The sequence below is a fragment of the Rhododendron vialii genome, chromosome 12a, assembly GCF_030253575.1.
Source record: "Rhododendron vialii isolate Sample 1 chromosome 12a, ASM3025357v1".
Lineage (NCBI taxonomy): Eukaryota > Viridiplantae > Streptophyta > Magnoliopsida > Ericales > Ericaceae > Rhododendron > Rhododendron vialii.
In genome coordinates, this window is record NC_080568.1 from 6663528 (window position 1) to 6688573 (window position 25046).

Here is a 25046-nt window from a genome sequence, read left to right on the forward strand (position 1 = left end):
CAGTAAGGAAAAAAACAAAGGTAAGAACATGATTGAATACTTGAAAAACCATAACATTCCGACGAGTCGGCGAGGTTTTGCGGTGAATCGACGAGGTGTGGGTATGGCGTTTGAATATTGTAAAATAGAAAAAGAGAAGATTTTCAAAACCTGCTGCAAACCAACCGATAATGGAAATAACATATCATAAGGATTGCCAGCTAGGTAGTTACCTAAAATAATGGTGGAGGACTTCAATCTTTAGGTTTTAGTCCCAAAATTCTATGCGTATATAGTATCAAGAAATTAGAAAAAATAATGCAATAAAGGTAAACTTGGGTTTTTTTAAATGTGAGGATGAAAATATAACCCCAAAAAATGGACAAGATGGAAACATAAGTTCAATGGAGTCTGACTTAACTTATTATCCTAAGTTAATGTGAAATAGGAGCTTAACTTTCTTATTTCTTTGTCAAAGAAGAACGAACACTCCTCCTGACCTCATGAAGCCATATCCCAGACGTATCGGACACGGACACGCTCTGACAACGTCCTCAACACGTGTCTGACGTGTGATTTTATGTTTTAGAGTGTCTAATTCTTTTTTCTGAGTCAAACCCGAACACATCCGGGACACGCGCGGGACATGTTATTGGTCAAAGTATAATTTTAAAAACTTTAAATAGGGTAAAACTACTAAATTGGCTCCGTTCCAGAACACCTTCTTAAAAAATAAGTACTTATTTCACATTTTTAAATTTAAAAATAATGTAAATGAAAAATAATTTTTTAATTTTTTTTGCACCGTATAAAAGATCTCAATGAGATCTATCAAACAAGATCCATGTTAATAGAAAAATTATTTATGTAAACACGTGATTTTTAAGCTTGAAATTGCCTTCTTAAAAAATAAGTACTTATTTCCGTTTCCGGAACGGGAACGGAATGAAAAAAAAAAGTAATATACAGTAACTAAAGGGTGAAAACTGTAATATGCGCAAAACACAAACCTATAAAAAGAGTCGATGTGCTCTGCTCCCCCGCTTTTTGCTTTCGGCGCACTTCAAAAATTGATGCAAGCACTTTAAAAAATAAATGAAAATGACTTTAAAATTATTCTGATTTTAAAGTGTTCGTATTAATTTTTAAAGTGCTAATATTATTCCCTAAAAGAAAACCAAAGCTTAGACATCGATGGAGATAGAGAGAGAGCCATGACAGAGTCACAGAGATCAACTTAGAGAGGCAAGAGAGAGAGAGAGATTTCGTACGAACAAGAACTCGAAATCAAGCCCTGTTCTCTCTTCTCCGCAGAAACCCTAGACCCGGTATCTCTCTCTCTCTCTCTCTCTCTCTCTCTCTCTCTCTCTCTTTTAGGTTTCAATACCTTTTTGCCAAATGGCTACGAGATCACCCTTCCAATTGAGGATGATCCCCTTCCTGCCAAGAAACCTGTTGAGTTTGAAGAAGCAATTAATTTTGTCAGCAAAGTTAAGGTGAAAACTGCATGCTGTATTTGAGTGGTGTATTTCAGTTTTTCCTTCAAGGGTTTGCAACTTATGGTGCTTTGCTTGCAGACAAGGTTTCAAGGCAATGATCGTGTGTATAAATCTATTCTTGATATTTTTAATTTGTATCGGAAGGGAAACAAGTCCATTACCGAGGTCTACGAGGAGGTGCTTGGATTGGGTTTTCTTTTCATTAACTTTTATATAATCTGTGGCTCTTTTTTGAGTTCGGTTTCAGCTTCCTCCTATTGTAGGTTACACAGCTTCTCCGTGAGCACCCTGACCTGCTTGTGGAGTTCACGCATTTTCTACCTGATTCTGGCAGGAATTCTGTTTTCAGACGTGATGACAGGAGCTCAGTCTTGCCTGCAATGAGGCATATAAAAAAGGTAATTTCTCCTTTTACTTTTTTCCCTTCTTCCTCCAAATTTCTTCTTCGATTACTCATCTAACATCTCATGCAATATACTCCATACTAGAAGCCTATAGTTTTGCATGTTGACCATGACCTGAAGTGTTGAGAGACCCGATATGGACCATGATAAAGCACTGATGAGAGCTGACAAAGAGCATCGAAGGCATGGTGAAAAAGAGAGAAGAGAAGACAAAGACCGAAGGGAAAGAGAGCGGAAATCTGCTTGTAAGATTGAAGACTCTGTTGCTGACCAATTCTACCCGGGTGGGGAAGGCATGGAAAACTTTGGCATGCACCCTGGTTCATCCTCGCATGATGATAAGTCTGTCATGAAAAGTGAGTAAAGTGTGCTGCTTGTGAATTCAGAGGCTTTAGTACTGTAATTATCATTAGCCAATCTTGTGGCCTCAAACCACTTCATAGCATATGTGACAGAAAATATTGGTTGATATGTTGTGATACTATATTGGAAACTCGCGAAACTCTTATCTGATAACGGAGCTGTGTTTCTAATTTTGGTTCTATATCCTTTAGTAATCAAGAGCACTCATATGCACTCATGTGAGGAGTTCTTTTGTTGGGATGCATCAATTTGCAAGTTTCTTTCGGTGTCTCTTTGTTCACTACGTTTTGTATTCTGAAATTAGCTGAAAGGATGCTTTAGAATTGCGGTTGAGAAGTTGTCGTATCACAAGATATTTCTCTGCTGTGGGTGGCTGCATTTAACTTGCTACTTAACTACCACAAAGGAAGGAACCTTTCTCTTGCTAAAATTGGGTAATATGAGGAAGATAATACACTTCTAAGCTACTCGAATTCAGAAACTTATCAAAGCTATATTTGACTGCTCAATGTTTCCTATTATTAGTTAATATTTCGTTTCTCTCGTACACAATGCAGCATCAGATGAACCCCTTATCTCACGAGAAGGAAGAACTGCAGTCAAACATTGTGAAAAAAAGTTAAGGAAATTGAACATCTGAAGGAGGAAGTTGAACAACAGATTTTAGACAAGCAAGACTACGAGAATATGAAGAATTACTTGAGCTGGAGTTCGCTTTGGAAACTGTTATTCATAAGTTGGGAGGTAATGACAAGGTAGGTCTGTTTCACCTGAGGTTGCCCGGGAATCAAGCGTCTTTGATGCACCTCCTTTGCCTACTCAGCCACAGGTAACGGTTTGCTCTTCTCTTGATTGTATATCTTATCGAGTAGCAGTTGATTATTTGACTGATGAGCGTTTGTTACCGCCTCATTATTTTCTGTTTTAGTTTTAGTTTGTTTGAGACGTACATGAGTTCCATCACTTTGAACTTCCATGGCTTCTTAGATGATTGGTTGAGTTAAGGTACATAGAAGGCACTCCCAGTATATATTTCAAGTTCATCTCAATTGGAAAGTCGGAATTCGTTATTATGCTCTTTAGACATCTTTTCATGTATTTTTTGTCACACGTTAGCTATTTTTACCATTATTTTGACGTTCTTCCTGGCTGACAACTTAAAGTGCAAAACTCTTCTACCACAAACAATTTTCTAGATAAAATGCAGTTGGTCACTTTCTCCATAAGCCTTTAGGTTTCTGCTTCCACAAAATTTTCTCATGGAATTTGAAGTTTAGTACTTCAAATAAATCAGAGCAACTACTTGTAAGACACCCACGGCTCGACAAACTCGATCCCCTTCCTGGACTGGGACGTCCTCGGCTTGATACTGATTGTGTGGCTAAGAATACTGTTCCCCACCTTCTTCAATACCTGGCGTCAAATACCAGCTGGGCACCGGTAGCACTGTGAGTATTGAAACTCAGTGGACAACTCGATATCCTACTAACCTTTACTTTACTAAGCAACAGTTGATATCAATAAGAAGTGCAGAAAGGTAACAAGTCATCATCATTTTCCTCAATACATGAAGTGAAATCTAAGAATCTTCCCCACAAAGTCCTTTCCTCTCATATCCACCGACTATGACGGTCTTATGGAACAACTCTCCTCTTGCTTGTCCTATACCAGAATCCTAAGTAAATACACCCATATCATCTACTTAGCATAGATTCACCTACGACCATAACAACGGGACGACAACGATCTAGAGTTTCTCACGGCGCATCATCCATTAGGGCCAAAAAACATCATAACTCAAAACTAGGCCCCTGTTAGCACTCTTCCGCGATTTAGGCCCATTTGGTAACCTAATAACATCCGAGCCCAATTGGTAAACCTTATCATAACCATGGCTCATATCACTATCCACATTCCTCACACCTCCAAAACTTATCATTTTTTCTGCAATTTAATTCATCTACATGATTCCCTATTCAAATACCATCCCAGGAACTTAAGTCCATTCTAACACGTAAAACATCACATCTCCAACAATCTCTTTAGTCCGTATAACCATGATACGTTTCAGTGACATAGCAAGAATAGCAATTTATATGAATGGGTAATTAAACTGAAAAGTAGAATGGAGGAGAAAAGCTCTAACAAGAACCCCCTGGAGAATACATGAATGGGTAATTTCTTCTCATTACCTTGTCTTTCACTTTTCTTAGCCAAAAAAAAAAAATTATTTTCAACACAAAACAGATCACACTAAATATCTGAAATTTGTATGTCCAAAAGGAACATAGATAATGGATGGAGGACGATAATTTTGCGAAATTCTAAATAGATGACACTATCAAAAGTCGGCGAAAGAGGTGCAAATGCAGTGTCACAACATCTCTTGCGACTTTCTAACGCATCGACTGACTTTCTTCCTGAAATCGCCCCTTCTTTCTCTCCATTCTTTTGCAGCTTCCACATTTGCAGGAGACTCGTCGTTTGGACTTGAAAGCATTGATATGATGCTCAAAACTATGCTCTCCACCATATGAACCGGTGTCCAACGCTCGCTTGCAAGTTCGTAGCCATTCGGGTCGTCACCGGGTGGATGAAGAGTTGAGATGCAAACATTTCCATCAGAGTACACATTTGGATGCCATACCTCTGAGGTAAACCTCACTGCAGGAGGGCTGTTGGGGTAATCGGATGGGAAGGTCATGACCGCATTGAAGAATCCTCCCTCGTATAAAGTATCAGGGGGTCCGGTAATCACGACACTCCATTTGAATAAATTGCTTTCATCAACCAAACCAGCGGAAAAACCATCGACGGGTTGTTTACAGAGACCTTTGAGCTGTTTCTGGAGGAGAAGGCTTGCTTGTGACGGAGAAGCCATCCAAGAGAGAGAGAGAGAGAGAACTTGTGAAGAGAGAGAGAGAGAGGGGGGTTCTTGGAGGCCAAAAGCGAAAGAATGTATTATTGGGGGGGGGGGGGGGGGGGGGAGTTTTTTGGAGGCCAAAAGCGAAAGATTATATTATTGATTGTGAGTAAAACATAGGTTGAACATGTCATTATATAGGCTACGAGACTTGTAAACAAAAAAGGAAAAACAGACAAAACAAGGAAACATAGGTTAACTAGGAAATATAAATAATATCCTAACCTAAACAGGAAATACAATAATAAAACCTAGAAAATTTGGATAACATAATATTCATAATATTATTCTAACGTTCCCGCTCAAACTCAAGTAGGTCTACCAACTTTGATATTCTGAGATGATCTTGAGCGACGCTTTTACAATTTAAACTCTCGCTCGCACCCTCTCTTCTGTGCACACAAGCACATTATATGACTAAGGTTGAGATCACAAAATTTTAGAATAGACCATCCGGCCTGTTAGCTAGGTCCCTCTGTAGGCTGTTTTTTTTTCTTTCTTTTAACTCGTGTCGATATGATTTTTTTCATATGCAATCCTCAACTCAAGGTCATATATCCATCCTTGATCGCGTAGGTACCTACGTTAGTCTAACAAAGACAATTGCCGATTAAAAAAACAAACAAACAAACGACAGTTAGAGCATCTCCAACGGGAGATGTTAAATTATACGTGGACATGTTAACGGTAAAATTTGACACTAAATGTCAATCCAACCCAACAGCATTCTTGGATGCCAATTCCTACGTGGATTTGAAGGCAAGCCTTTTCATGCCAACTTTGACAACCTCCCTCATTCATGCCAAATTTCAAAAAATGACTATTTGTATTTTGACATAAGGGTTGGAGATGAATAATTTGATGTCAAATAAATAGAATTTGACATAAGGGTTGGAGATGAGGTTTTGATGTTAAATTGGAGATACCAAAATGTCACATCAGCCTTCAAAAAAAAATTGGCATTCTCAATTTGATGTCAAGGGTTAGAGATGCTCTTACAAGAGATTCTTTAAATTCAAAGATCCACAAAAAATTCTTGCAAAAACAGACATTTCCTCCTCTTCACTCTCCCAAAAACCTCTATTTGTATCCTTGATTACACAAACCATTTTAACTCAAGTTTACAGAAATGAACATACAATACAATCAAGCATCTACCATAGGTCAAGGGTGTGCAGAAATTTTGGAACACCGGCTCCAGAGGATGTCACTCCTCCGCCAATTGGCATGATCAGGGGATGAGAGATAGCTGTTCAAAAGCTCCTTGTGGCACTTCTCTCCCATATCCACTAGGCGACTGCAACACTGCTGGTCCACCGTAGCATTCCCAATATACACAGTCACCTCGTCCATCTCTAAATGTGGTTTGAAATCATTCACCTCTTCACGTCCTCACCTCATGTTCATATATTTTTTCTCCTCCCCCACCCTACTCGTTACTGCCTTCTCTATTTTTCCAATTTCAGATCTAAAAATACCCTACTTGAGAAACCCAGGTGAAAGAAGCCACCAAAATTCAAGCATAACCCATGTCATTTTAGTTAACATTGTCGCATATAATTCCAGCCTACACGATTTATCGGGAGAAAGGGATTTCTGGGGGAATTGAGGGAGATTTTAGTTTCTGGATCTGGAATTTTAGTTTGCATGTACAGCTATCCCTTTTCTTTGTATATAAAACAATTTCAAAATAAAATTTAAGAAAAATTGATTAAAACATTATTTATACATATTATACCCTATTATTAATACTAGGGGCAACATAGTAAAAAACCAATCTATAATTCAGATGATGATGGGTGGAGCGAGCAGACCAGAACCAACAACAAATGATGCACTGGCATATGTCAATACAGTTAAGGACAAATTTCAAGACAATAAGCAGAAATACGTTGAGTTTCTCGATGTGATGAAAGATATCAAGGCTCAAAGGTTTGCTCAACTATTCTTTCTTCTATTCAAGTGCAGAATCTTAACGAAGTTTATTAGTTATTGATCCTAATGCTACATTATTTTCTTGTTTGCAGAATTGACACGACTGGTGTCATAGAAAGAGCGAGAGAATTATTTAGAGGGCATCGAGTCCCAATTTTAGGTTTCAATAACTTTTTGCCAAACGGCTATGAGATCACCCTTCCAATTGAGGACGATCCACTTCCTGCCAAGAAACTTGTTGGTTTGAAGAAGCAATTAATTTTCTAGACAAAATACAGGTGAAAACTGCATGCTGTGTTTGAGTGGCATATTTCAGTTTTTCCTTCAAGGGTTTGCAACTTATAGTGCTTTGCTTGCAGACAAGGTTTCAAGGCGATGATTGTGTGTATAAATCTTTTGTTGATGTTTTGAATTTGTATGGAAAGGGAAACAAATCCATTACCGAAGTCTACAAGGGGGTGCTTCGATTGGCTTTTCTTTTCATTATATTTTTTAATAATCTGTGCCTCTTTTTAGAGTTCGGTGTCAACTTCCTCCTATTGTAGGTTACACAGCTTCTCCGTGAGCACCCTGACCTGCTTGTGGAGTTCACGCATTTTCTACCTTATTCTTGCTCACCCTTGCCTGCAATGAGGCATATAGAAAAGGTGATTTTTCCTATTACTTTTTTCTACCTTATTCTTGCTCACCCTTGCCTGCAATGAGGCATATAGAAAAGGTGATTTTTCCTATTACTTTTTTCCGTTCTTCCTCCAGATTTCATCTTCGATTACTCATCTAATATCTCATGCAATATATAATTTTACTAGAAGCCCGTAGTTTCACATGTCAACCGTGACCTGAGTGTTGAGCGGCCCAATATAGACCATGATAAAGCAGCTGACAAAGAGCAGTGAAGGCGTGGTGAAAAAGAGAGAAGAGAAGACACAGACCGAAGGGAAAGAGAGTGGAAATCTGCTCGTAGGATTCCACCAGGGTGGGGAAGGCGTGGAAAACTTTGGCATGCACCCTGTTTCATCCTCGCATGATGATAAGTCTGCCATGAAAAGTGAGTAAAGTGTGCTGCTTGTGAATTCAGAGGCTTTAGTACTGTATTTATCATTAGCCTCACTTGTCAACTAAAACCACTTCTTAGAATATGTGAGAGAAAATATTGGTCGATATGTTGTGATACTTTATTGGAAACTCGCGAAACTGTATCTGATAACGGAGCTGTGTTTCTAATTTTGGTTGTATATCCTTTAGCACTCATATGCACTTATGTGAGGAATTCTTTTGTTTTGATGCATCAATTTGCAAGTTTCTTTCGGTGTCTCTCTGTTCGCTACGTTTTGAATTCTGAAATTAGCTGAAGGGATGCTTTAGAATTGCGGTTGAGAAGTTGTCATATCGCAAGATATTTCTCTGCTGTTGGTGGCTGCATTTAACTTGCTACTTAACTATCACAAAGGAAGGAACCTTTCTGTTGCTAAAATTGGGTAATATGAGGAAGATTTTAGACTTCTAAGCTACGGGAAGTCAGAAACTTATTGAAGCTATATTTGTCCTCTCAATGTTTCCTATTATTAGTTAATATTTCGTTTCACTCATACACAATGCAGCATCAGATGAACCCCTTATCTCACGAGAAGGAAGAACTGCAGTCAACCATTGTGAAAAAAGATCAGGAAATTGAACGTCTGAAGGAGGAAGTTGAACAACAGATTTTAGACAAGCAAGACTACGAGAATATGAAGAATGAAGTACATGAGCTGGAGTTTGCTTTGGAAACAGTTATTCATAAGTTGGGAGGTAATGACAAGGTAGGTCTGTTTCACCTGAGGTTGCCCGGAAATCAAGCATCTTTGATGCACCTCCTTTGCCTACTCGGCCAGAGGTAACGGTTTGCCCTTCTCTTGATTGTATAGCTTATCTAGTAGCAGTTGATTATTTGACGATGAGCGTTTGTTACCTCCTCATTATTATCTGTTTTAGTTTTAGCTTGTTTGAGATGTACATGTGTTCCATCACTTCGAACTAAGAAGCACTTCCACTTCTTCAATGTTTGGTTGAGTTAAGGTACATAGAAGACACTCCCAGTATATATTTCAAGTTCATCTCAATTGGAAAGTCGGAATTTGTTATGATGCTCTTTTAGACAATTTTCATGTCTGTTTTTTGCCATACTTTAGCTATTTTTACCATTATTTTAACGTTCTTAATTCCTGGCTGACAGCTTAGTGTGCAAAACTCTTCTACTATAGTTCTCATCAAATGCAGTTGGTCACTTTCTCCATAAGCCTTTAGGTTTCTGCTTCCACAAAATTAGGTCTTACAAAGGATGTAGAGTTATCATTTAAGGCTACATTTCATGGACTATGGAATTTGAAGTTTAGTACTTCAGATAAATCAGAGCAACTACTGGTAAGACACCCACGACTGGGACATCCTCGGCTTGATACTGATCGTCTGTCTAAGAATATTGTTCCTCGCCGCCTGTTTGTACCATAACTGAGAATTCCTTTTTACCCGTCGATTGGGCGACACGTGGCAAGGGTAAATATGGGCAAATAAAAGAATAGAATGGACTCACCTTAATAATTTAGAATGGAAGTAAATCGACGATGAAACTATAAAAAGTCTTGTCCGTCGATTGGCCTACACGTCGCGCATTCCTATGACCCTTTGGACCGTCGATCAGGTGACAGGTGTCAAAAGAAGTTAAGTCCCATGTTTCCACGATTAAAGAGGATGTTAACCGCAATTAACAAAACAGTTTCCTCGACGTGGGCATGATCGGCAGTTGGAGAAGGTTCTTTATCAGAGTTCGAAGGAGTTTTTCAACTGCTACTTTGGAGGGAAAATTTGAATTCAAATTCAGGGAGGCCTATTTAAGTACAAGTTAGTGGAAGTTTCAACACATACAAACAACGTATCAGGCCTTTATCTTTTCTTTTCTAAGAGTAGAGTTAACTTGTAATTGCTCACTCAATCATCTTGATTGATTGTTCTTCTACTGTGAGGGTTAATAAAGTCCATTTTGTTAATCTTCTTCCATACTTCATCCACTTCATTGTTTGTTTCCAAAGAAGTCCTGAAATACGGCAAGGAACCAAACTCCACTTTTCACACCCACATTCCAGCAAGCTTACAATACAATTTCCCGTCGATTCTCCGTCGATTGGAGAGAAAACAAGAATTTTGGTAACACCGCCTTCTTCAGTACCTTGGCATGAAATACCAAGGCACCAGTAGCACCGTGAGTATTGACACTCAGCGGACAACCCAATATCCTAATAAACCCTTACTTTACCAAGCAACGGTTGGTATCAATAAGAAGTTCAGAAAGGTAACAAGTCATCATTCATCATTATCCTCTATCCATTAACTTAGGTGAAATATAAGAATCTTCTCCACAAGGTCTTTCCTCTCACTTCCACTAACTATGACCGCCTTATGGAACAACTCCCCTCTTGCTTGTTCTGCACCAGGATCCTAAGTAAATACACCCTTACCATCTACTTAGCATAGATTCACCTGCAACCATAACAACGGGACAACAACGATCAAGAGTTTCTCATGGCGCATCATCCATTAGGGCTGAACAACATCATAACTCAAAACTAGGCCCCTATTAGCACTCTTCCGCGATTTAGGCCCATTTGGTAACCTAATAACATCCGCGCCCAATTGGTAAACCTTATCATAACCATGGCTCAAATCACTATCCACATTCCTCACACCTCCAACACGTATCATTTTTTCCTTAATTTAATTCATCTACATGCATGATTCCCTTTCCGAATACCATCCCAGGAACTCAAGTCCATTCTAACACGTACAACATCACATTTCCAACAATCTCTTTAGTCCTTATATAAGCATGATACGTTTCAGTAACATAGCAAGAATAGCAATTTATATGAATGGGTAGTTAAACAGAAAAGTAGAATGGAGGAGAAAAGCTCTAACAAGAACCCCCTGGAGAATACATGAATTGGTAATTTCTTCTCATTACCTTGTCTTTCACTTTTCTTAGCCAAAAAAAAAAATTATTTTCAACACAAAACAGATCACACTAAATATCTGAAATTTGTATGTCCAAAAGGAACATAGATAATGGATCGATGGAGGATGATAATTTTGCGAAATTCTACATAGATGACACTATAAAAAGTCGGCGACAGAGGTGCAGATGCAGTGTCACAACATCTCTTGCGACTTTCTAACGCATCGACTGACTTTCTTCCTGAAATCGCCCCTTCTTTCTCTCCATTCTTTTGCAGCTTCCACATTTGCAGGAGACTCGTCGTTTGGACTTGAAAGCATTGATATGATGCTCAAAACTATGCTCTCCACCGTATGAACCGGTGTCCAACGCTCGCTTGCAAGTTCGTAGCCATTCGGGTCGTCACCGGGTGGATGAAGAGTTGAGATGCAAACATTTCCATCAGGGTGCACATTTGGATGCCATACCTCTGAGGTAAACCTCACTGCAGGAGGGCTGTTGGGGTAATCGGATGGGAAGGTCATGACCGCATTGAAGAATCCTCCCTCGTATAAAGTATCAGGGGGTCCGGTAATCACGACACTCCATTTGAATAAATTGCTTTCATCAACCAAACCAGCGGAAAAACCATCGACGGGCTGTTTACAGAGACCTTGGAGCTGTTTCTGGAGGAGAAGGCTTGCTTGTGACGGAGAAGCCATCCAAAAGAGAGAGAGAGAGAGAGAGAGAGAGAGAGAGAGAGAGAGAGAGAGAGAGAGAGAGAGAGAACCTGTGAAGAGAGAGAGAGGGGGGGTTCTTGGAGGCCAAAAGCGAAAGAATGTATTATTGAGAGAGAGGTTCTTGGAGGCCAAAAGCGAGAGAATGTATTATTGAGAGAGAGAGAGAGAGAGAGGGGGGGGGGGTTCTTGGAGGCCAAAAGTGAAAGAATATATTATTGATTGTGAGTAAAACATTGGTTGAACATGCCATTATATAGGTTACGAGACTTGTAAACAAAAAAGGAAAAACAGACGTAACAAGGAAACATAGGCTAACTAGGAAATATAGACCGATAACATCCTAAGCTAAACAGGAAATACAATAATAAAACCGAGTCTGGCTCCTCTCCAATCCATAGTGATCCTCCAATTCTAATTTAATGGTTAAGATTACCCTAGTAACTCAAGCCTCAAAGCTCATATGATATTCTACAGGCATCCAATTACTCCCCAAACATTTCTCAATTACATAAGCGTATGTCTTCCCTCCCCATTTTTTTTCCGAACGGTGAAAAAAATTCATTAATATTCGAAGTTGTTACAAAAAATTCATTAATTTTTTTAACGGCGTCTTCTCTCCCTGTTAAACCTACCTCTGAAAAACTTTTTTTATACTGCTCATGAGGATTTTTTTTGACCGATATCATATAGCTCATTAGAATTTTTTACTAATATTATATCAGTAATTTTTTCTTTTCAGCGTGATTTTTTTCACTGATATTATCTTATTATGTAGCTCATGAGATTTTTTTTATTATGGATACTAGTGTATTTCCACGTGTGCTTCACACTGTGTCATGTGCTCATTGATGTAGTTGTTCTTATATATAAAAAAGTTGAAATTAAGATTCAGTTATGGAAATTAGAAAGAAATCATAAGAGTAAGTAATTGAACATAACATAATTTTTACAAAAAAAAAAAATAGTTTTAGAAGAAATGCAAAAGGAGTTCTTTGATTAACCCCGTGAATCTGATAGTTATTTGAACTTGCATTTGTTATTAAAGTTACGATATGAAATTTTACTAAAGTTTGGAATTTAGTAAATTGGTGCCTAGAATGTGACAATTGGAGAATAATTGGGTGCCCGTAAAATACTATATGAGCTTTGGGGCTCGAGCTACTAGAGTAATCCTGACCATTGAATTAAAATTGGAAGATCCTCCAATTTCCTATGGATTGGAGAGGAGCTGGACTCAATAAAACCTAGAAAACTTAATATTCATAATATTATTCTAACGCCTCGTCTCAAACTCAAGTAGGTCTACCAACTTTGATACTCTCACTCGCACTCTCGCTTATGTGCACACAAGCACATTATATGACTAAGGTTGAGATCCCAAAATTTAGAATAGACCATCCGGCCTGTTAGCTAGGTCCCTCTGTAGGCTTTTTTTTTTTTTCTTTTAACTCGTGTCGATATGATTTTTTTCATATGCAATCCTCAACTTAAGATCATATATCCATCCTTGATCGCGTAGGTACCTACGTTAGTCTAACAAAGACAGTTGCCGATAAAAAAAACAAACAAACAAACGACAGTTACAAGAGATTCTTTAAATTCAAAGATCCACAAAAAATTCTCGCAAAAACAGACATTTCCTCCTCTTCACTCTCCCAAAAACCTCAATTTGTATCCTTGATTACACAAACCATTTTAACTCAAGTTTACAGAAATGAACATACAATACAATCAAGCATCTACCATAGGTCAAGGGTGTGCAGAAATTTTGGAACAACGGCTCCAGAGGATGTCACTCCTCCGCCAAGCTTCGGTGGCATTGACATTGGCATGATCAGGGGATGAGAGATAGTTGTTCAAAAGCTCCTTGTGGCACTTCTCTCCCATATCCACTAGGCGACTGCAACACTGCTGGTCCACCGTAGCATTCCCGGAATACAACTCGTTGCCAATCTGCCACCCACACTGTCCAGGAGCAAGCTTTTTGCGACACTCGGTTAGGAAATTTTGTTGGCCCTCGGTCAAGATTATTCCCATGATAGCGAAGCAGAAGGCGGCGGCAATTGCCTTCGAGGAGAATTGGTTGGTGGCCTCTGCCATGGTTCGTGGCGGGTGTGGGTGGAGGGAGAACTTTGGTTACTTTGTGAAATTAGTTGGAGAGATATTGACAAAGGGTGTATTTATATTGTAACTTAAATGGGTTTTATGGAGTGAGAATTATGTGTACGTTTCTTCTTTTTTATGTTTCTCTATGTAGTAGATTCTTTATTAGAATTGAATGAGACTAGTGAAAACGTCATGTTGTCTATTTGTATCAAAGTTGTTAATCTTGTTTTGTACCGATCTGTAGGTACCGTATCAGAGCTTAAACGGAACACAAAGCTACCGCTTGGAATACCAGGCTATTTCGGACATATTCCGGTGTACCATCCGGTACAAAATGACACTTTGTTTTTATTTTTTCCATGCCATAAGTAGTGGGCTATACACTAATTAAAAGAAACTTAAGGGCTTATATGTTATTTTCTCTTGTTTTGCCCTACACCAAACGAGTAAAAATTTTAACAATAGGATTCCACCTTGGGGAAAATTTTTGTAACCAGGTAGACATATATCGAAATCGAACATATTGATTTAAAACATTAATTGAGGTAAACCCGAAACGGTATCGAGATACGGACAGGTACTGATATCTACCATTCCAATAGTGAAAACAATACGCTAGCCGGTACAGGATTAACAACTTTGATTTGTATTAGCACAAAGAATCTTCACTCGTGTGCTCCCCAATTGGATAGGGTCGAGTTAGGAGATCCTTCCAATTAAACCTTAAAAGAAAAAAAAAACACATGGTAAAAACAATCACAAGCTATCCATAAGTTTTTGCATCCGAAAATATATATGAGTAGCAAATAAATCTCCATATTTGCACAAAAGGGCGAACACACAAACTTATATCTGCAAAGTTTGTCACTATATTTGCACAAATGAACTAAGATAAATTTATCTTTGCAAAATTTATTTCTATATCTGCATAAAGTAATGAACACATAAAATTATCTCTGCAAAGTTTATACTGTATGTGTCCCAGATAAAGATAGAGAAACTTATTCCTGCAAATATTGTTCCTATATCTGCACAAAATAACTAACAGATAAGCTTAATTTTGCAAAAATTATCTCTGCATTCGGTTGGAGGGCTTCAATCGAACGTTGTTGTGCTGTGATATACAAGATTATTGGTCGTCAAAGTATAGGAGCAGTGAGAACTGGAACTGGAGGGCTCGTTAAATAGGATTTCATGCTTTTGAAAGCATTGTTGCACGCTTCATCCCACTCAAAATGATTCGCTTTCTTCACAAAGCGGTTGACATCAAGCAGCCAAATTTGATATGAAGCGGTGGAGATAAGCCAATCATCCTTGAAGACTCTTCAACTCATGAATATTCCGAGGTTTAGGCATTTTTAGGATAGCGTCAATTTTAGATTGCTCAATCTCTATACCGCGGTGACGCACGATGAACCCAAAAAACTTTCTAGATGTAACCCCAAAAGCGCACTTCAAGGGATTCACCTTAAACTGGTACCTTCGCAGTCGCTCAAACACTTGCCTTAAATCATGAAGATGGTCGGCTCGTTTCTTTGTCTTCACCACTAATTCATCCACGTAACACTCTGCCTCTTTCATGCTTCAATACTGTACCAAGCACAAGCCATGTAGTAGTACTATTTCCTACTTGAGAGAAAGCTAACAAAGCAACGTGGGCCTCTATCTTTGTTTTCTTTTGTTTACACATCAGTGCAAAATTCATGTAGCACACCGTTTTTCTCAGCAGCACAACCCATATTTATGCAATATATAAGCTTATCAAGTTGGTCGTGTCATTTCTCTCCCAGTGGTAACTTGAGTTCGAGTCCTACAGAGAGCAGGTTTGGGGTCAAAGGCTATGAATAGCCTTTGAACCCCCCGTTGACTAACATGTTAACAGCCCGCTAACCCCCGCTGATATATATCGTATGACAAAAAAAAAGAATAAAAGAAAAATATCGCTTCCCCCTTTAATAAAAAAAAAAGCATCGGAACATGTGACCCCTTTTTGGCTTTTTGAATCAAATATGTGAAGACCCACAGTATCTTGTGACACCAAAGATTAAAGAGTCCCTTTTTTTTCCCGGAATAGCCGCACTCGTGCAAAACAGTTTGGCTTCCATGCAAGAACAATACAAAATCAGTGGATCTTTAGCACTGATTGCTCAAGAGAGTTTGTCTTGAAATTCTGAACCGTACTATAACCTTCCGTTTGATAGAGATGCTTTAAAACTCGCTCTAATGTTTCGACGACTCTTTTAGTTTCCACAAATTTGGTGCTTTTCAATTTGCTCTCTAGACCAATTCAAAGAAAGTGACCTTCACAGACATCGTACTTCATGGCCAAGCGGTACTTTCCATTACTGAGGGACAAAACACATCCCATGGAGCATTACTTCTTCCGGTCTTTGATCCTGTCATTGGCTCTCCTTCTCCATGCCAGCCTGTTGTTACCGACTTTGCACATCCGACACAATGGTTCATTGACTCCATCACGAACTTGCACGACTCCATTGGTTCTGCCACCATTCCTTCCACCAAGGCACTCTTGTTGCCGTCTTCACTCCATTCTGAAGATGATGCCATGGAGTACTTTACCTTGCCAGGCGATCAGATCAATGATGGAAAAGCTGCTTGGAAAGCTCCTCTTGCTAGCTTTGGCAAATTTTCATTCATTGAGCGATATTGGGAGTGGTTAAAATATGTACTAGGACAATTTTTGAAAACACTTTCTAAGGCAAGGATCTACCATGCTGTTTATGCTTTTCTATTCACATATAACCGTGATGCCAACCTCATTCAATCATTCTGCGAGCTTTGGTGTCCTTCCATAAACACGCTTCATACTCCAGCAAGAGAGCTATCCATCTTGCTTTGGTGCTTGTTGTCTCCGTTAAGGCTTGTTAGATCATGTGCTGGTGGGATGACTTCATCGTAAAATTTGTCGTAGACCGGCAGACCACCAATACAATTCAAGTCCCAAAGGCGATGTGTTTGTGGAAGGACACCAAAGCTCGCACAAACATTGAATGAGGTTGGCATCACGGTCATATGTGAATAGAGAAGCATAAACAGCGTCATAGATCCTTGCCTTAGAAAGAGTTTCTGAAAATCACCCAAGTACATCTTCTAGCCACTCTCAATATTGCTCAATGAATGAAAATTTGCCAAAACTAGCAAGAGCGGCTGTCCAAGCAGCTCAGCTTTTCCGTCATTGATCTGATCGCACAGCAAGGTAAAGTGCTCTATGGCATCACCTTCGGAATGGAGTGAAGACTGCAACAAGAGCGCAAGGAAGGAGAGGAAGGAATGGTGGCGGAACCAGTGGGATCATGCAAGTCCACGATGGAGTGAACCATTGTATCAGATGTGCAAAGTCGGCAACAGCAAGCTGACATGGAGAAGGAGAGCCAATGACAGGATCGAAGACCGGAAGAAGTAATTCTCCGTCGAACGTGTTTTGTCCCTCAGCAATGGAAAGTAGTGCTTGGCCATCTTTGAACAATGGAAGGTCTAGTAACAATGGAAGGTCTAGAGAGCAAATTGAAAAGCACCAAATCTGCGGAAACAAAGAGAGTTGTCAGAACATAAGAGCGAAATTTAAAGCACGTCTATCCCAAACGAGAAGTTTTTCGGTGCCGGGTGGGTATATCCCACTTGGTACTTGCTCAGCGCATCCGGGCCGTTCAACACACTTTTGAACGGCTCGAATTGAAACTCTATCTCTCCTCCCACCCCAACACTTTCTTTCTCCTGTTTCTCTCTCCAAATCCTTCTTAATATACAGAGCAAGAAGACAAAGTTTTAATTGGAAAAGGAGTCGGGAATTCTAGTCCTGTAACATTAGGCGGTGGCCTCCGAGCACGGGATTTCTCCAATCGGCGAAAAAAACAAGAACTAAAGGGTGAAAACGGTAATATGTACAAAACACAAACCTATAAAAAGAGTCGATGTGCTCTGCTCCGGCACCCTCTGCTTTCAGCGCTGAACAAGAAAACCAAGCTTAGACATCGATGGGGAGACAGAGAGAGAGCCATGATAGAGATCAACTTAGAGAGACAAGAGGGAGAGAGATTTCGCACGAACAAGAACTCGAAATCAAGCCCTGCTCTCTCTCCTTCGCAGAAACCCTAGACCCGGTATCGATTTCTCTCTCTCTCTCTCTCTCTCTCTCTCTCTCTCTCATCTTTTTCTTCATCTTTTTAATGTGACCAAAATAAATTTTGGGTAAATTATGTGGCTTTGTTAGTTTGTCATTTTAGTTTTGTTTTAGTTTTGTTTTTCAATCATTACTCTACTTCTTTCTCCAATTATTATCCTATTTTTTCAATTATTACTTTCACGTCTCTCTCTATCTCTCTCCAATTATTACCTCTATCTTCAATCATTACTCTATTTCTCTCTCCACCCACTATCAAAACTAAACTAAACTAAACTCTCAATCAAACACAACCTGTGTATTTGTTATTTATTGTTATATTAAGGATGGAGCAGGAGGGATTCTAGTACGGGTGTCGCCTGGCCGGCTGGCCCCTACCTACAATTTAAAAAAAAAAAACCCTAGTTTTACATTGAAAAAGAAATTATCATTAAAAAAATAATTTTTGATTGTGTATATTCGCCCCTGTACAAAAAATCTGGCTCCGTCTCTAGTTAAATATGTGTTATATATTTAACGTGGGTTTTTTTAAAATCATGTGTCCTCGGTTTATGTAGCAGTAGTGGAAGTATTGAATGATACGAAGCACGAACTGGGGATAGCAGGACTTTAAATTATTTTTGGAGCCGGAGCACTTGAAGCGGCCGTAGCGTGGCTGCTAAGATTGGTTTTTAAGCGATACGTGGAGGGAACTGCCTAATACGGGTTTGAAATTTGGATAGCACCAGTACAGCGAGGTTTAGCAGTACCGGAGGCCCGGACTGCTACGGAGCGGCCGATATGCATGTAGCTTCCGGTTTTCAAATCCATGCTGTGTCGTGTCCATGTCCATGCTTCTTAGCTCTTTGTACATGTGTTCCTTTTTGTTTTGCTCATCAATCCATTTTGGGTTGTGGCGAATTGTCTCTAGTGTTTTTGCCGGAGAACTGATTATATCTGTGTGCGCGCGCGCATGTAGGACCTGGTTTGTGTGGTTGTTAGAATCAGTTTTGCAAAATCCTTTTCAGCAATTCATTTGTTTGACAATTTCAAAACTTGTTTTTTGAGAATAGTTTGGTAAATAGGACCTTTATTGGACAATATTTCATGGTGTTAGTGAATTCTGAAAAATGAATGTAAGATGAAAATGACTAGTGTTTTTTTTTTCCTTTCAAAAAGGAGTGTCGAATAGTGTTGAGCAATATCTATTCTGGAGAGTGAAAACAGAAACTAAACAGGGCATACATCTCCATGCTGAGTAGTTCCCAATCTAAACTGGTCATTGTGTCTGTATCAATATGCTAAGCATAAACTGCAGGAGCCAAGCTCGCTTCAAGTGGATCACATTGACCTCAGCAATTGGGTTTTGTTGACTAGGGATGATTCTGCGGAATACGTCCCAAGCGATATTAAAGCGAAAGAGGATGGGGGAAAAGAGGAGATGGGTGTTGATAGCCCAGATGAGTTAATTCTCTCTGCTAATAGGGAAGCAATGACTCCTGAAAGTGAAGAGAGTTCGGAGGAAAAAGATGATTTGCGGGATGCAGGGGTATACGAGTCAACCAATGTGACACAGGTTATCTATCTCTCTGTATTAGTTTTTTTCTGTTCAGCTGAATGATTTGGCTCTTGGTACTAATTGTACTTGTCGTGCAGGAAGATAGGGATGTCTTGCTGAAAGAACTTGTTAGTCTTCGGCATCACCTCAAGGCTCTTACCGGTCAACAATCATCACTTGAGGGGAATATCAGTGGTCTGGTTGATGGACCTCATCAAGCAGAAACGGTAGAGGTTGAGAAAAAGATATCATTGTCTGATAATCCGTTCGTTGATATCATGCATGATTGCTCCAATTTTGTTCGGAATGCTTTGGATGTGCGGTTGCAGGAGGAAACAATTAGAGAGTTCCAAGCCATGCTTTCTATGAAGGGTCAAGAAATTGAATATCTTCACGCAAAGGTAACTGAACTTTCGATGGATCTAAAGATAAAGTTATTTCTTTCTTACTTTCACATCAGAGTTGGTCTAAATCTTAAAAAGCATGACAGCAGGTTTATGAAGGACAACATCATTTTCAGGCTGTTGCAGACAGGGTGTTAGCTTCTCTGGCCATGATGGTTACTGAAGAAAAATCGATTGATGATTCCATTATGTCTCGTGTTGAGAAGACCACTTCTCTTCTAATTGAGAAATACAATCACTTCCTTTCTGAAATTTATCTCCTTCAGCAGTGCTTGACTGAGGTCGGGTCAGATTCTAGTGTACAAAATGACTTTGGGACAACTTTTCTTGCTACACATGATGTCTTGCTCGAGCTTAAAAGAAAGGAAGTAGACTTGGCTCAGAAACTAAGTAATTTGGAAGACAAAAATAAGAAGCTAGTGGAACAGCTTGACAAAGGGGAAAAAATGGTGGAGCTGGCAAATGGAGATGTTGGAAAACTCAAAGTGGAACTTGAACATGAGAAAACCAAGTATGCTAATACCAAAGAAAAGCTTGGTTTAGCTGTGACAAAAGGCAAGGCCTTGGAGGATCGGATGAATGAAAGAGAAGCAGAAATCTCATCCTTACGCAACGCTTTGTTGACTAAGGAAAAAGGTATTTTTATTATATTATTCTCATTAAAGGTATGCCATTACTGTTTAATCTAGCCTCCAACCTTTCTTTTCATGGTGTTTGTTTCAGAGGCTGAAGAAGCTTTCATGTTGGCATCCCAGTTGGAATCCCTCAGTGATAAGATAGATGATGACACTGAAGTCCCTTTTGCCAAGTTTGATTCTCTCTTGGAATCCCTCAGTGATAAGATAGATGATGACATTGAAGTCCCTTTTGCCAAGTTTGATTCTCTCTTGGAATCCCTCAGTGATAAGATAGATGATGACATTGAAGTCCCTTTTGCCAAGTTTGATTCTCTCTCTCTCTCTCTCTCTCTCTCTCTCTCTCTCTCTCTCTCTCTCTCTCTCTCTCTCTCTCTCTCTCTCTCTCTCTCTCTCTCTCTGTTTCGTTATTTTCATATTTTGTTGTGCTAGTATTGTTAGATTATAAGGCTGTGATTATATGTGCTTAATCCTGTGATAGGTAACGACAAGTAATCTTGTAATCGTTCATATCGTGGTTGTGGATTTATTGTGTGTGAAAATCTTAGTTTGTTACTGTTAGGTTACTGGTTGATTTTATAAATTAAAACCTCATGGGTTGAAATTTGTGCTTGGTTTGATTCTATTGATCAGCATATGTTTAGGTGCACGGAGAAAAGAGATTTGATTTTTGTAGCAGTTCTATGGTCAGCTGTTCTCCTGTAGTTCGATGGTGTGTTTTTGATTGATAGTTTTGTTAGAAATTTTGCTTTTGTTTTTCTTTCATATCATAATTGCGGATTTGTTTTCTGTTTTTGTAGAAAGTTGAGAGTGTGTCTTTGTTAGGAGGTTACTTGTTGGTTTTTTTAAATTCAAGCCTCGGGGGTATAAGTTTGCGTTTGTTTTTTTTTGGCTTTGTTCTGTTGATCTCCATACCTTTAGGCTTATGGAGAAAAAGATTTGATTTTTTGTAGTAGTTCTTCCAAGATTTCTTCTGTAGACTGGTGACATCCCTTGATGTCTTTTCAATGAACTTTAATTACTTACCAAAAAAAAAACTTGGTTCAACTTCTACATATGGTATTTGTTTGAACATGGGGGCTGCTATTTAGTTGTAAACCGTAAAACTTTTTGAGAGTAATCACTTTGTGCATATGTTGTTAAAGGTCAGATCTGTCTCCATTCCTCCACAATCCACGCCCATACCTCTATCGATTGGGGATTACATATTAACTGTCATTGTTGTTTTGTTTTTTAGTCCATTAACCGTGATATCTTTATGTTCGCGGAGTTAAAAGATATGATTTCCATTTGCAGTCGAAGTTTGATTACGAGGGTTCAAGATAAGAATATGTATCGTTAAATGGAACACTGACACTCTATATCAAGTCATTTTGTTGGGAGAACATAGTGGAGTTGAATGAATCACAATCTATTGTTGCCAAAGGTCACAGGAGTTTTGCCCCGACTAATCCTAGTCATCGAGTCCCTCCCCTGTCCTTTGCATATAGGGTAATAGAAGGGCATAGGCTTTGGGGTGGCTCTGGGGAGGTCTAGCACTTCACGGGATTTCACTAAAAAAAGGAATAATACAAACTCTCCATTCCGACCATATGCTGAGTTGTCATTTGTTGAAAATACCGACCATACCACAGTATAATGAGAAAAATGTTTTATACTCCCCAATTCTATTCTAGGAGTTGATAAATAATTTGACTAAGTGTTTTTATTTATGGGTGTTCTTTTTGGTAATGAAGCTCTGGACAAGCTCAGATGATGGGTGGAGCGAGCAGACCAAAATTAACAACAAATGATATAGTGGCATATCTCAAGGCAGTTGAGGACATATTTCAAGACAATAAGCAGAAATACAATGATTTCCTTCATGTTATGAAAGATTTCAATACTAATAGGTTTGCTCATATTTATCTTTCTTCTATTCAAGAGCAGAATCTTATTGAAGTTTTTTACTTATTGATCCTAGCGCTACATCATTTTCTTGTTTGTAGAATTGACAGGACAGGTGTCATAGAAAGAGTGAAAGAATTATTTAGAGGGCATCGAGACCTACTTTTAGGTTTCAATATCTTTTTGCCAAAGGGCTACGAGATCACCCTTTCAATGGAGGATGATCCACTTCCTGCCAAGAAACCTGTTGAGTTTAAAGAATTAATTAATTTTGTCTACAAAATTAAGGTGAAAACTGCATGCTGTATTTGAGCGGAGTATTTCAGTTTTTCCTTCAAGGGTTTGCAACTTATGGTGCTTTGCTTGCAGACAAGGTTTCAAGGCGATGATCATGTGTATAAATCTTTTCTTGATATTTTGAATTTGCATCAGAAGGAAAACAAATCCATTACCGAGCTCAACAAGGTGGTGCGTCGTTTGGGTTTTCTTATCATTAACTTTTACATAATCTGTGGCTCTTTTGAGTTTGGTGTCAACTTCCTCCTATTGTAGGTTACACAGCTTTTACGTGACCACCCTGACCTGCTTGTGGAGTTCACGCATTTTCTACCTGATTCTTCAGCATCAGCCTCTATTCCTCACACTCCGTCTGGTAGGAATTCTGTTTTGCGATGTGATGACAGGAGCTCACCCTTGCCTGCAATGAAGCATATAGGAAAGGTGATTTTTCCTATTACATTTTTCCCTTCTTCCTCCAGATTTCTTCTTCGATTACTCATCTAATATCTCATGGAATATATAATTTTACTAGAATTCCATAGTTCCGCATGTTGACCATGACCTGAGTGTTGAGCGGCCCAATATAGGCCATGATAAAGCACTGCTGGGAGCTGACAAAGAGCAGGGAAGGCGCGGTGAAAAAGAGAGAAGAGAGCGGAAATCTGCTCATAGGATTGAAGACTCTGTCGCTGACCAATTCCACCAGGGTGGGGAAGGCGTGGAAAACTTTGGCATGCAACCTGGTCCATGCTCACATGATGATAAGTCTGCCATGAAAGGTGAGTGTGCTGCTTGTGAATTCAGAGGCTTTAGTACTGTATTTATCATTTTAGCCTCGCTTATGGACTAAACCCACTTCTTAGCATATGTGATAGAATATATTGGTTGATATGTTGTGATAGTGTCGTACTATATTGGGAACTCGCGAAACTCTATATGATAACGAAGCTGTGTTTCTAATTTTGGTTGGATATCCTTTAGTAATCAAGAGCACTCATGTAACGAGTTCTTTTGTTTGGATGGATCAATGTGCAAGTTTCTTTTGGTGTCTCTGTGTTCCCTATGTTTGTATTCTGAAATTAGCTGAAAGGATGCTTTAGAATTGCTGTTGAGAAGTTGTCATATCACAAGATATTTCTTCGCTGTTAGCGCCTGCATTTAACTTGCTACTTAACTATCACAAAGGAAGGAACCTTTCTGTTGCTAAAGTTGGGTAGTATGAGGAAGATTTTTTACTTCTAAGCTACTGGAAGTCGGAAACTTATCGAAGCCATATTTGACCACTCAATGTTTCCTATTACAGTATTAGATAATATTTCCTCTATCTCATATACAGGAAGCTTTACTTGTTTCCTATTATTTGCAGAGTGTGAAGCAGGAGATACTGATTTCCATGATTCGGACCGTGCAAACAAGGCTCCATTGCAGCATCAGATGAACCCCTTATCTCATGAGAAGGAAGAACTGCAGTCAACCCTAGTGAAAAAAGTTCTGGAAATTAAACATCTGAAGGAGGAAGTTGAACAACAGATTTTAGACAAGCAAGACTACAAGAATATGAAGAATGAAGTACTTGAGCTGGAGTTGGCTTTGGAAAGTATTATTCAGAAGTTGGGACGTAATGATTTAGTTGAAGACCCAAAAACTGTTGGTGTTAGAGGAAGCATACCTGTTTTAAGAAGAAAGGTTATGGCTGTGATTTTGGAATCTGAAAATTCAAAATCCAAAGCCCAAGAACTCAGTGCCAAGTTGCTTGCAAGCCAAAAGGTCATGGATGAATTGTCGACTAAGGTTAAATTTCTTGAAGATTCTAAACAAGTTAGGTCTGTTTCACCTGATGTTGCCCGGGAGTCAAGGGTCTTTGATGCACCAACGGCCCTTATATGCTTTGGCCTTCTCTTGATTTTATATCTTATCGTGTAGCAGTTGATTATTATTTGACTGATGAGCGTTTGTTACCGCCTCCTTATTTTTCTCTTATAGTTTTAGCTTGTTTGAGATGTACATAAGTTTCATCATTTTGAACTTCCATGGCTTCTAAGATGTTTGGTTGAGTTAAGATATATAGAAGACCCTCCCGGTGTATATTTTGAGTTTCTCTCAAATGGAAGGTGTATATTTTGAGTTTCTCTCAATTGGAAAGTCGGAATTCGCTATGATGCTCTTTAGACATCTTTTCATGACTTTTTTGCTGTACTTTAGCTATTTTTACCATTATTTTGACATTCTTCCTGGCTGATGACTTAT

The 25046-nt window shown here is 39.1% G+C and overlaps 4 protein-coding genes and 1 long non-coding RNA gene across 8 annotated transcripts; 1 reads left to right on the forward strand and 4 right to left on the reverse strand.

Annotated features, from left to right (window-relative positions):
- Positions 1-1205: 1205 nt before the first annotated feature.
- Positions 1206-24904, forward strand: LOC131310317 (trans-Golgi network-localized SYP41-interacting protein 1-like). Of its 4 annotated transcripts, none has more exons than XM_058337272.1 (11): positions 1206-1307; positions 19355-19612; positions 19693-19995; positions 20085-20634; positions 20722-20806; positions 22370-22525; positions 22622-22808; positions 22890-22988; positions 23073-23240; positions 23332-23578; positions 24166-24904. In XM_058337272.1, the coding sequence occupies exons 2-11, from the start codon at positions 19478-19480 to the stop codon at positions 24720-24722; spliced, it is 2487 nt and encodes an 828-aa protein (XP_058193255.1). In that variant the 5' UTR covers positions 1206-1307; positions 19355-19477; the 3' UTR covers positions 24723-24904. The 4 variants fall into 4 exon arrangements, with proteins under 4 accessions (XP_058193255.1, XP_058193252.1, XP_058193253.1 ...); XM_058337269.1 differs by lacking the exon at positions 1206-1307 and adding an exon at positions 17430-18037 and having other exon boundaries at positions 19343-19612; XM_058337270.1 differs by lacking the exon at positions 1206-1307 and adding an exon at positions 17430-18037 and having other exon boundaries at positions 19343-19612; positions 20088-20634.
- Positions 4388-5169, reverse strand: LOC131310325 (ubiquitin-conjugating enzyme E2 7-like). The gene has a single exon (XM_058337284.1). The coding sequence runs from the start codon at positions 5124-5126 to the stop codon at positions 4620-4622; it is 507 nt and encodes a 168-aa protein (XP_058193267.1). The 5' UTR covers positions 5127-5169; the 3' UTR covers positions 4388-4619.
- Positions 10980-11894, reverse strand: LOC131310324 (ubiquitin-conjugating enzyme E2 7-like). The gene has a single exon (XM_058337283.1). It carries the CDS (start codon positions 11790-11792, stop codon positions 11286-11288), a length of 507 nt encoding a protein of 168 aa, XP_058193266.1. The 5' UTR covers positions 11793-11894; the 3' UTR covers positions 10980-11285.
- LOC131309365 (uncharacterized) lies at positions 13560-13910 on the reverse strand. Its single transcript, XM_058336022.1, has one exon. The coding sequence runs from the start codon at positions 13908-13910 to the stop codon at positions 13560-13562; it is 351 nt and encodes a 116-aa protein (XP_058192005.1).
- On the reverse strand, positions 14819-17971 carry LOC131310328 (uncharacterized). Its single transcript, XR_009195173.1, has 2 exons — positions 17834-17971; positions 14819-15506 (listed from the first exon to the last, which is right to left on the reverse strand). It is a non-coding gene; the product is annotated as an uncharacterized LOC131310328 (long non-coding RNA).
- Positions 24905-25046: the final 142 nt, after the last annotated feature.

What these genes read in the sequence shown, in the direction of transcription:
- LOC131310325 (XM_058337284.1), bottom strand. Translation starts at nt 5,126, where the DNA reads ATGGCTTCTCCGTCACAAGCAAGCCTTCTCCTCCAGAAACAGCTCAAA.
- LOC131310324 (XM_058337283.1), bottom strand. Translation starts at nt 11,792, where the DNA reads ATGGCTTCTCCGTCACAAGCAAGCCTTCTCCTCCAGAAACAGCTCCAA.
- LOC131309365 (XM_058336022.1), bottom strand. Translation starts at nt 13,910, where the DNA reads ATGGCAGAGGCCACCAACCAATTCTCCTCGAAGGCAATTGCCGCCGCC.
- LOC131310317 (XM_058337269.1), top strand. Translation starts at nt 17,912, where the DNA reads ATGGGGAGACAGAGAGAGAGCCATGATAGAGATCAACTTAGAGAGACA. An exon ending in AAAGATTTCAATACTAATAG is followed by an intron (nt 22,526 to 22,621) that starts GTTTGCTCATAT and finishes TCTTGTTTGTAG; the next exon opens with AATTGACAGGACAGGTGTCA. An exon ending in TGATAAGTCTGCCATGAAAG is followed by an intron (nt 23,579 to 24,165) that starts GTGAGTGTGCTG and finishes TATTATTTGCAG; the next exon opens with AGTGTGAAGCAGGAGATACT.